The 12,151-nt window shown below is 43.8% G+C and overlaps 1 protein-coding gene across 9 annotated transcripts in view; it reads left to right on the forward strand.

The window, feature by feature from the left end:
- Positions 1 to 1,946: 1,946 nt before the first annotated feature.
- SLC22A15 (solute carrier family 22 member 15) overlaps positions 1,947 to 12,151 on the forward strand; it is a 41,073-nt gene continuing 30,868 nt past the window's right edge. For 4 of the 9 annotated variants that reach the window (XR_005295511.2, XM_038420985.2, XM_038421020.2 and 1 more), the window contains exons 1-2: positions 1,992 to 2,251; positions 11,509 to 11,721. Coding sequence is in view for 8 of the 9 variants with exons in the window: in XM_038420985.2 (XP_038276913.1) it covers positions 2,165 to 2,251; positions 11,509 to 11,721 (300 nt within the window). In the remaining variant the exon portion in view is untranslated. Of the gene's footprint in view, positions 2,252 to 11,508; positions 11,722 to 12,151 lie in introns of all 9 variants that reach the window. The other 5 variants (XM_038420946.2, XM_043512406.1, XM_043512407.1 and 2 more) reach the window with 4 other exon arrangements.

A 12,151-nucleotide genomic window follows, 5' to 3' on the forward strand; every position in this document is an offset into this window, starting at 1 on the left:
CAAGTTAGATACATATGTGCATATCTAGCAATTTATGGAACTGAGCTTACAGCCTTTCCTCATGGGAGTTATGCTAGCGAGTTCAATGGATTGCTCACATGAATAAGGGCTACAGTTGGGTGTTCATATGAGAATTTATGATTAGCTGCCAGCACTGTACATTTTTCTTCTGGGACAATTTTCCTAATAAGCCAGAAATGAGGGCACTATTGGTCTTTCATTTGTTAAAGGGTTTTGTGTGCATGCTAATTAATTTTTGCCAGTTTGTGGTAGCATGGCAAGCTGGTACTATTCCTCAGTGGCTGCCTCCTTACACTCCTGAGGCTAAGCTTTCAGTTAAAAAAAAAAAAGTCTCTAGCCATTATGGTTGTGAAGATAAGTTTCAAAATATGAACCAGAAGTAATTGTGAGTGTAAACTGTTGCCAGTTAACTCAATGGGGGGTTCACTAAGAAATGTAATAGTGGCATTTTAAAAGTTAATATTTTAACTATTCCATTGCGATTAAAGCATGCAAGAAAGAAGAGGGGGCAATCATATTATGGTCTGCCAAACTTGGCCAATCTCTCTATTTCTTTTTGCTTATAGTGGAAATGTCATGAGCAGTAGGAATTGGAAGTAGCAGTAGATATCCATATTTCTGTATATGCTGAAGTGCTTTCCACAACCACTCCTTTAGACTGGAGTGCAAGACCTCACACAGGTCTATTGGAAGAGACCAGAGTCACTCCAGATTTAGGGGTGAGGCAGTGAGTTTAGGATTTGGGTAAGGGTAAGAGCATGGGTTAGTGGGTCCCTCACCCTATTCTGACTAGCCTACTCAAAGAAGGCTCCTTACCCCCACTTGTCACCACACAAATGCACTCTGGTCCGAACCCCCTGATTATTGTAACAACAACAACAAAACAACAAAACGTGGAAAAGCCTGATTTTAGTGGAAGTAAGGTTTTTCTGCTTTTCCAGTCTTCACCAAAATTAATAGGGTTTTTTTCTCTCAAAAATTCATTAGGTTTTGACCAGAGTGCACAGGGGGAGAGAGGGAAGCAAAAGGCCTGGCCATAACAGGGTGAGGGCCTGGTTGCGTGTCCACCTTAGTTACATAAACTGCCAAGTGGAAGCTGCTGTTGCTGCCACAGGGAAAAGGTCTCATGGAATAACAAACGCTAAAACTATGGTATCCTCATGTTCTTGGAGTTTTCTTGTGAAGATCAGGGGAAAATATACTGTAATAAATTTGTGGCCTCTAACCGTCTGCAGTTTCCTTGATGCCGCACACAAGGCAGAGACCATCCTCAACTTTGGGGCAACACCGAGGATACAACTCAGGTCCTCCTGCTACAAAAGCTGGATCTATCTCACTGTTTGAGCTAAGTAAATACTTAAACCCAGCGCCTGCAGTGCAGGCCCTGAGACAGGCTCGTAATTCTGTTGCCAGGGCAGTGGGATCTGCAAACACGAGCCCGGTCGTTACAGTATCCCAGCACGCTGCTTTGGGGCTGATAGTTTCTGCGGTCTTCAGTCGAAGCTGATTTTTTTTCTGGAAGCCTAGGTGCAGCACCGGACCAGCATGTTCAGAGTAACTCCTTCAGAGAACCCCCCCCCCCGCTCCCGCCCCCGGCAGGCAGCCTGCCTGCCTCTGAAGCTGGGCGCTAGGCTGCACTTTGCATGCACAGCGCCGCGCCGTCCAATGCCCTCCTCGCGCTCAGCGCTCGGGACCCGGCCTTCACGCCCCTTCTGAGCGCTCGCGCCGGCGCAAACGCTGCCCCTCACCCTGCCCCGCCCACTTCTACTCCCCCTCCGCCCTTGTACCCCTCAAGCCCCGCCCCTTCCTTCCGCATCAACGGCCGCAACGGTGCCTGCCCGTCGTCCAAGAAGGGCCGCACTGCGCATGCGCCGTCTCTTCGCGTTCATCCGGCGCGTGTCGCTCCCCCCGTGTGCCTTTCCCGCGAGGTTGCGCATGCGTCATCGGTTTCTCTCGCTCTCTTCTCCCGCTCCGCGAGAACACGCATGCGCACCGTGCCTCCCGCCAGTGAGCCGTCGTGTCTGTTGCCCTGTCAGAGCCGCTGGCTGCTTCCCGTCGGGCCGGGGATGCGCTGCCTGGGGCAGGGGCTGGCCGGGCCCCCGGTGCTACTGCTGGGCGCGCGAGGGGGCGGGGGCGGCCCGGCATGGAGGTGGAGGAGGCCTTCGCGCTGGTGGGGCAGATGGGGCCCTACCAGGTGTATCTGTGCGCGCTGCTGGCCGTGCTGCTGCAGGTGGGGCCCGGCGCCTCCGAGCGGGACTAGGTGGCCGGGGCCTGGTGAGGGGGCCTTTGGGGAGGGCCATGCGGGGGGGCGGGTGTGGGGCTCTGGGGGGTGTGAGGAGGTGTTTGGGGGCGCTGTGCCGGGGCGGCAGAAGGGGGGGTAAGGAGGTCTGTGGGGGGAACTCTCCTGTCCCGGGGGGGCGGGTAAGGGGTCTGTCCTGGGGGTGCCCTGTGCCTGGGAGGGGCGAGTGAGAGGGGGTCTGTGTGGGAGGCCGGGGGGTGGAGGGACCCCTGCATTGAGGTGTGTATTTTTATACTTGCACATTTCTGTAATTCAGTGGAATTGGGAGAGTTGAGTCTTCAATCTTTTTTTCCCTCCCCTTAAAACGAACAAGAATTGTATAGCAAAACTCACTTCACTATTATGGTTAGAATTTTATATACTCCAAATTGATGATGTCTTCCTTTGCTGTAGCCTGGCTGCATTGCACAGATGGAATATTCTGCATTATTAGTCATGCTTTTGAGACTAACTTTAATATACAAGTTTCAGAGTAGCAGCCGTGTTAGTCTGTATTCGCAAAAAGAAAAGGAGGACTTGTGGCACCTTAGAGACTAACAAATTTATTAGAGCATAAGCTTTCGTGAGCTACAGCTCACTTAATGCATCCGATGAAGTGAGCTGTAGCTCACGAAAGCTTATGCTCTAATAAATTTGTTAGTCTCTAAGGTGCCACAAGTACTCCTTTTCTTTTTAATATACAATGATTTCATCTCTGTCTCTATGTGGGTGTGGACAACTCAGGTAGATTTGTATGGGAATTGCACAGCCCTATCTGTGTGTATATATAGTGTGGCCCAGTGACAGTGGTTATAGAAATTATAATCTGACTTTTGAATGTTTAATATTCTTTGCCACATAAATGTATGTCTTTATATCTATATTTGATGTCTTTTACAGTGTGTCTTTAAAAAAATCTTTAAAATAGTTATCTTTAAACTCAGGCCTTAAAACATGATGTACCTGTAGATAGGAAAAGCTGGACTCTAGTTTCTTGAAGCACCTGCTTCTTTCTCTACTGATTTAAAAGATATTGAACCTTTAAGCTATCTTTGGTTGCAGGACAGACTGATGTAGGTCAGTAATCCCCCAGGTAGAGCAGGAGTCTGGATCAAATCTGCATTGGGAAGGAGGGATAGCAGGGGAATTATAATTTCTGTGATAGTCTAATTTTTTTAAGGCAGTTAGTGGAAAGGTACTAGTCCTGACTCAGAGGGAATAATGAGCAAAGTGCAAGGGAGTGGGTGAAAGGTACTTGATAGTTATTTATTTTATGGTTGAAGAGAGTTTGTTGTTAAACTATATCTAATATACATTATGGGGGTTATGACTGTTTTCATTAACCCTCTTCTCTCTCACACACATGCACATTTTCAGAATATAAATTCCTTCTAGTCACAAGCTACTGCATGAGGTAATTTTGGTATAAAGCTTCATCTTTTTCCCTTCTTCCCAGCCATTCTGAATCTTTTATACAACCGAATGGATCAAGCTTCTATTTTTTTAGAATAGGCTCATAAGGTCAGCCTTAAATGCTAGAAGTTATTGATGCTTTTCAGGGCAAGGAAGGTGGAGCATGCTTTGCTGTTCAACACCTTCATTTTCCAAATCTCAAATACCTGTAGTCTTAAATCTACAATATTACCTTTTCTCCTGCCTCTGGCTGATTTATTCTGTGAAAGACTGTTTAGCACCGTAATGCTCACATTGCCAAGAGGAATGAATAATTGGGTATCTTTCACCATCCCCTGCCATTGAGTCCTACTGCAGAATGCCATTTTTTTTTATCTTGCTAAATTCATCTCTTTCTCCAAGGTGCAGATTTAATCTTTTTGTACTAGAAAGGTCAAAGTTTTGTGACGTACTGTGTTTGGCAGTACATGTTTCACCTGGTATTTGCTGAGAACAATGAGGCTTGTTTTGAATTGTTGATAAGGCAATTCAAGTGGCAGCAAAGCAGTGTTGAAGGTTTTCTTGTTTTCTGTCTTTTTAAAGACAGTTGGACTGGATCTCTTGGCAACAATAATAGTCAAATGTATGAGACTATATCATTCAAATCTAATGTAAATTCATCAATACTTTATTATAAGGGCTGATTACTGTGTTTTTAATTAATGAAATGCAGCTACAGTAAAAAGTGGTAATGGCTGGAATGGTAGGGCTCGTTGATGTAAAAGCATCCAGGATGAAACACTTCATAGAAGTAATTTTAGACTTTAGGGGTATTTGTATGGGTCATTTGTTGTGCCATTACAACTTTCTGAGCTTCCTTTGCATTGCAGAGGAGCTGCACAAATGTGGGGCTAATAGGTAGGCCACCTCTCAAGGCTATGGTTCAAGGCTTTCTTAGGACCAGAGGTTTATCATGCGTAAAGGGAAGGGGCTGAGGGAGGAAAAGGGGCACAGAGAATGTTTATCAGTTTGATTTGTTTGGGTGGCATGTACTGCCTGGAAATAGATTGATATCCAAGATACATGCTTCTTGAGATTAACTAGGAGTGGACCTGAGGCTTCTGTGAGAAGGGGTTGCATGTGTTGCAGTTTGTCTGTCTATATTACAAAGATTTGCTGGTATAGCTATATCGGCAAGTCTCCTAGCGTAGATGCAGCTTATAACAGCAAAAGAGTTCTTTTGCCAATATAGTATACACCAGGTTCCTAAACAAAATAAAAAGTCAGCAAAAAGACTTTTTTTTTTTTTTTTTTTTTTTTTTTTTGCTGATATAACTCAAGGTACAACTACACTACAAAGTTAAGTCAACTTAATGTAAGTCGACATCCAGCTGCCACAGTAATTAAGTTGGTCGTGCATGTCCTCACCATGCTCATGTCGATGGAGTGTGTCCTCGCTAGCAACGCTTGCATTGATGCACAGAGCATTTGTACCAAGGGTATCTATCCCATGGTGCAAGTAGATGCAGGGGGCTTGAGCAAGGGTTTGCATTGCCTCATGGGACCAAAACATTGTCGCAGTGGGGAATGGGAACATGGCTTTGGCCTCCCATGATGCAGTGTCCTCCCTCCCCTGATGTCAACAGCAAACAATTTTCTTGCACCTTCTTTCGAAAGCCTGGCTTAGCTATGTGATTGCCATAGCCCGAGAAATATGGACCCTGCTCAGCTGTGCACTCTTGTTGTGAGGATTACAAACACCTCGCTCCTTATCCTGCATTATTTCCAGAGCCAAGACAGGAGCCGCTGTGTGTAACATTGTGATGTCATTCAAGCAGCATTGCTGCAAGCCATAGAACGAAACAGTTCCCGGTTGCTGCTGGAGTGTCACACAGCAGCTGAATATGGTGGAGTGCCATTTCTGGTACGGAGGAATAAGCATTGACAGGTGGGATAGGACAAGAAATAATGGGCTTACATTCCAGCAAGGGAGGTTTAGGTTGGACATTAGGAAAAACTTCCTAACTGTCAGGATGGTTAAGCATTGGAATAAATTGTTTAGGGAGATTGTGGAATCTCCATCATTGGAGATTTTTAAGAGCAGGTTAGACAAACACCTGTCAGGGATGGTCTAGATAATGCTTAGTCCTGCCATGAGTGCAGGGGACTGGACTAGATGACCTCTCAAGGTCTCTTCTAGTCCTATTCTGTGATTCCTGTGTAGTTCAGGCTGGAGTGCGTTTGGGGCATTGAGTTGCCATGATCAGCTGGGCTGGCGAGCTCTCCATGCTGATCACATAGGAAATGGGAATTCAAAACTTCCCAGGGCTTTAACAGGGGAGGAACTGTTTCCTGTGTACCTGGCTGCTCTACAGCAGAGTAGAAAACGATCTGCAGAGCGGTCACAGTGGAGTATTGTGGGTCACCTCCTGGAAGCCAATTCAGTCAACTTGCAATGCTGCTTCTACACTGCCTCTCTGTTGACCCATCAACATCTAATTAAGTGCTATGCCTCACGCGGAGGTGGAGTAATTAAATCGACATTACAGGCGAGTAAGGTCATCGGAAATGACCTGGTAGTATAGATGCATACATTATTAGGTGGCTTTTGTCGTCCTAAGTTTGTATTGTAGACCTGGCCCAAGTCTACACTAGGGCTTATGAGTGGGAGGAGAGGGAGGAAGAGGGGGAGAAATGAAACTCTACCCAACATAGCTATGTGAGCAAAAGTTTAAATGTAGACCAGGCCTAAGAAAATATCTGACTTCATGTAGGTGGCTTTTGCTCCAAACTGGAAACTGACCAATAAGACCATGAAATCTGCTTCCACCCAGGAAAGGGACCACACAGTGCTTGAAAAATTTACCAGGTGCCATGCCAGCATGGAAGTTAGAGGCTTCCTGGGCCATTCAGGAGCAATACTCTGAGAAACTTTCTCCTTCATCCCCAAGGTAGCAAGAATGAGGATGAGTAGACAGAGAGTGCTGCTGCTGCACGCTGTGGTGAGCACTGCAATTCTAATAATTTGTTTAAAAAAACAAACCAAAAACCACAACTTAAAGGTGACCAAGAGAGGACTTGTTAAAACGACCCAAAAATATTGTGCTTGCTTTTTTTTTGACTACTATATGATAAAGAATGTGTAATTTTTTTTCTTAAAAGGTTTTTGTGCGTGTGTGTGCACTTTTACGTCAGTAATATTAGAAATGCAACTCTAGTCTTTTTTGGTTTTATTGGAGGATATCCAGGTTGTCTTGGAGTTTGTTTATGATGAGAACAGACACCTTGGTATCAGGAGCAGAGGTGATGAGATATTTTTTGTTAGATATTGACTTAACAAATTAATATTTTGGAAATTAACTTCAAAACTTTAACAGAATAGTTTTAAACAGTCTGACTAAAAATCCATTCTCCTCTGTAAAGCTGCCTGAAGTGGATCGAGTGAGAATATCCATCTTGGGGCTGACTGTTAAGAACCAAGGCACAAACCCAAAATTGGTTGTGAATTCTATAGTTAGATTTTACCAACTAGTTATCAAGTTTAAATTCCTCAGATTCTATAACAGCCTTAGCATAGAGTCGGAGAGGTCCCTTGCATACGGTACTCTATGTTGCCACCCAGGTGAGCTTACCTTTTGGATTGGTCCCTTATACCAAAAATCACAGCAATATTGAGGTTACTCCTGGTCTTAAAGGACCTGTCACTCTACCTCGGGTCAGTTGTACTTAGATCTCACACCAAAGACAATGCTTGTAGTCAGTCCTATAATAAATTAATAAATCTTTTATATATGAAGGAAATGCACCTGGGAGTTATTTGAAAGGTTTAAGCAGGTACATATAGATAAGATTTTAATTTATTTGTGTAGATTTCAAAAGGTAATAAAAGCTTCTATAATCAGCAAACTCTCTGTATTTCTTTTAGGGCTATCCCTAAGCAGCTGAGTATCTCTTGCTTATGCCTAGAAACACTCTTTCCCCCCCCCCCCCCGGCCCCACTCCCCGCGTTCAAATAGCATAGAGATGCCTAATTCCTTTTATACAGGGTTTTAATCACCCTGCTGCCCTGTGCTCTGAGCTGCAAACTCAGCTGATGGGAGGAATCCACTTGCATGACTCATCTTCACAGGCAGGGGTGGTGGATGGAAATAGCAGAACAACAAATGTCTTTTGTCCTCTTTGACATCAGATGGACTATTGTGGGATCTTAATGGACCTTTCCTGCTGGGAAGGACATAATGTCTTCTGTTGAAGATCAGCCTTTTACACTAATTAATGTCTCTTTCCTGTCTGGTGACTTAGTCACAGAGGCTCACAATGCAATGGCTCAAATATTACCTTACAATATGCGATTCAGATGTTATAAATGAAACTATTGCATACAGCAACGCCCAACCAGTCAATAAAGCCTAAATACTGAAAATTCTTTTAATTCTAATGCCTATTTTAACAATATTAACACACAAGTGAGCCAGACTGATTCCAACTGTACATTTGTCAGGGTTCAATTGAGACATGGGTACTTGGGATGAGCTGGCACCTGGTCTCTCCCAGGGTCATACCCTCTCAGTTGGTCATCTTGCACTTTCTTAGCTCTTATGGTGATGTAATTTCACAGGTTTGCTAGTCATCAGAATTTTCTGGGCAAGACAGGATCTGAATTTCTAATGTGCTTAACACAAAAAACTACATCTTTGAAGCCTACCACATCCATCATAAAGAAGAAAAAAGGGCATATGCCTATTTTTCCCTTTTGATGGTCGCCTATTAATATAAATCTGTGTGGAAACAATAGCATCAATGTGTGGAGCATATTCAAATGTTATAGGACTATAAGGCAGAGTTTAAACTAAATGGCATGATTTTGACTTATTTTATTGTATAGGGTGAATACCAAATTGAAAATAAAAGGCCTGGTTCTCTACTACCTTGCACAATTATTTACCCATTGCAAAATTAATGTAAAACATTAGTGTTCTGATTGTGTAACATCACCCCCCCCCCCCCAAATCATGATAAAACAGAAATTTGGCTTTTATTTGCCTTCTGGATTTTTTACCTGTAGTGTTGATCTGGGTCATATTTTCAAGCTTTTCTCTGCAACTATGAGGCCAGGAACTATTTTTAAATGAAAGGTGAGATTCTCACTTAATTTCAGAAGCTAAGGCTTCGAGAAAACACTAAATGTCTCCAAGCTTATGACAAAATTGAGTTGGCAACATTGCTGTTGGCAAAAAAGCTCTGAGGAGCTTTGGGTTAAAACAATCTTATAACAGTGAGTCCAATAAGCTGTAATACAGAAATATGTTCTGTCTTTAATAGCAGCGCGATATGTCCCGAATATTTCATATACTTTTTAATTTAAAAGACTGATTCAAGGGACCTATTTTTAAAAATGGGCTTTTTAAAATTGTTCTTCTCTGTGTATGCTGTTACCCGTAGAAAGCTTGCAGCTGAAATCTTTTCATACCAAAATATCTATCTATTTTTGGATTGAGTGCTCTGTGGAGTAGATTTCTTTTAAAGGAAAAATGAGTATTGTGCTTCCATTCCCCAAGCCAAATGCATCAAAATATTTTACTAATTTAAGGGTGCTGGCTGTTAACTTGGTAATAAATGTATTTTGGGCTTATAAGAACCCTTGAATCCTCAAGTGTTAGACCAGGATAGCATTATTTGGTGTTTTGTCTAAATAAGATCACACAATCCAGCAGCCCTAGGAGATGTATCTGGTAATGCCACAAACAACTTCCCTTATTTTTTCTGATTTCCGGTTGGGGGATTTCCATTTTTACAGAAGTCTTAGAACAGTAGTTTTCAACCTGGAGTCTGGACACCTTGAATTTGTAGACTGGTGGTCTGTGGATCTTCTTTGTCAATGGGGAAACAACTCAGGCTATGTACACGCTACAGCTTACGTCGGTACAAGTTATGTCATTCAGGGGTGTGAATAGCCATCCCTCTGAGCGATGTAAGTTACACCAACCTAAGCACCACTGTGGACAGCGCTATGTCACTGACATAGCTACCACTACTCAGGGGGCTGGATTAATTATGTAGATGGGAGAACTCTGTCCTGTTGGCTTGGAGCATCTGCACTAGCAGCACTACACTGGTGCAGCTGCCGTACTATAAGCTCTGTAGTGTAGCCATAGCCTCAGTCTTCAAGCAGCAATGTTCCCTGCTGTAGGCCAGACTAGGGCACTTTGGATTTTCAGTGGGCTTTTTGACTAATTAAATAAAAAGCATCTGTCTGATCCCTGACTTGTCTTTGTCAGGTTGTGTGACAGATTTTTGTTACCAATCTGCCTGAGGCGTCGGGTGATCAGGCTGAGGCCACAGGATCTTTAGGGGAGGAGATGAAGAAGCACACCAAGCATCTAAGTTTTAAAGCTTTTTTTGATAAAATAATAAAATAACAGTGGAGAGTATGGGGGGGGGGTCCCCACGTCACTCAGAGGAAGGAAGAAAGCGTTAGTGCCCCAAGCCCTAACCCACTTGCATGCTCTCACTTGCACTACCCGAGGCTGGCCAAGCCTGGGTGTAACGTAAGAAGAAGGGCGGCGGAGGGTGGACGGGAGTTCTTGTCCCGTGCATGGGTGGTCCAGGGTCCGCTGTTGATCTGCAGGTCGCTTCGGCTCTTAGAAGGGTTTTTAAGTCCTGGGTTCTTTTGGGGGCATTTCGTTCGGCGACTTCTGTTTCTGGTGCTTTTTGTATTAGTCCAGACAGACTTTCTGTGGTTGCCTCAGTTTTCCCAAAACACACCGGCTCCAGGGACATGACTAACTCTGCTTCGCCCCCACACGTCATCTTGCCTGTGTTTGCAATCTTTGCAGCCCTGATTCAGTTTACTTTTTCTTTTCTCATGGCTGGCTGGGGCTGAGTGAGATATAAACGTAGCTGCAGACTTCTTGTCAAGTGCCGTGACCTTGGATTGGGGCCAGTGTCTTATCGTCGAATTGAGCTAGCTAGCTGCAGTGTCGAGTTAACCCGTTCTCTGCTTTCTTCTTCCTTTCCCCTCTGGCCTCTCGCAACCTGCAAAGGAATCTTCCACCCCACACTCACACCTTTGACCCTTCCCAAAATACTTGCAAAGCTTGCAACAGCATTAGCAATATACAATGCTAATCTGCCTCTCCTGGGGACCCCTTGAAAGAGGGGGCCATTGGGGTGTGACATTGCGTGTGTGTGTGTGTGTGTGTGTGTGTGTGTGTGTGTATTAATATAAAGAAATCAATTGATCGGGTTTGTAGAAGACACCAGTGTTGGAATGTAGCAAACAGGAGGACACAATCAAACTGCAATGAGATCTGAAGAGATTTGATTGGTGATGGGGGTGTCTGCTATAGGCAGTGGGGGGATATGTGGTTCAAATAGTAAAATGTCCCCCCAAAGGGGACGAAGTGAACAGTACATACATAAAATCACAAGATGGAAAAGAATATAATCTAGTTCCATTAAAATGCATTTTCATCTTATTTTCTTGATACTCTTCTAAATACTCTTTCATGTATCCAAGCCCTGTATTTCCTATAGTTGTCACTGGGATGTTATGGTTGGTGGGAAAGGAGGTATCCACAGAGAGGGTTTCTCAGTAAGTGATCCACGCTCTAAAAGTTTGCAAATCACTCGTCTGGAATCATGATACGTGAGTATATGATGTTAGATATTTGGGACCCGTCAAAGCATCGTGGAGTCATAAGAGAATCTAAAAAGACAGGAAGGGCATTTTAATACCAACTTGAAATCTCTGTGGATGAAATGTTGCTTTTTTGGTGTTGGGTTAGCATCTTTGATTGTTGTCTGTTTTGTTTCAGCTCTATGTAGCTACTGAAGCAATCCTCATTGCGCTAGTAGGGGCGACACCACCCTACCACTGGGACCTTGAAGAGCTCTCAGCTAATCAAAGCCATAGCAACCAGTCAACTAATGAAGAGAGAGCCTTTGGGGAATGGCTTCTGACAGCCAATGGGAGTGAAGTTCATAAGCATGTGCACTTCAGCAGCAGCTTCACATCAATAGCTTCCGAGGTATTAAATAATGAAATGGGTTTCTCAGCCCAGTGTAAGATTAATACATCTCATGAGGGCAAAGGGGAGGAGTAGAGGAGCTGGTTGTACAATTTTCTTGTCTTGGTTTCCAAACCAATGATTGTTTTGATTATCAAAGAAGTAGGTGCTTTAGTCCAACTGGAGAACAAGTTGTCTGTTCAAATGTATGCGTGGAAACAACAAACCAGCCTTGTTCTGCTGTATAGACCTTACTCATTTGGGTCTTCTCCAAAACTTTAAGTTTCCCATATGGGAGTTGTACATTACACTGTTGCATGTTTCTAGAAGTGGATTGGAACTGAGAAAAAGGATTGGTGGCATTAGTGTTCAAAATTCTGCATGGTGGCTGTGTTCTTCCTATGTAATTTTTGTCATTCTCATGATGGGGCTTAATTAATAAATAGCGCTA

The sequence above is a fragment of the Dermochelys coriacea genome, chromosome 1 (genome assembly GCF_009764565.3).
Source record: "Dermochelys coriacea isolate rDerCor1 chromosome 1, rDerCor1.pri.v4, whole genome shotgun sequence".
NCBI lineage: Eukaryota > Metazoa > Chordata > Testudines > Dermochelyidae > Dermochelys > Dermochelys coriacea.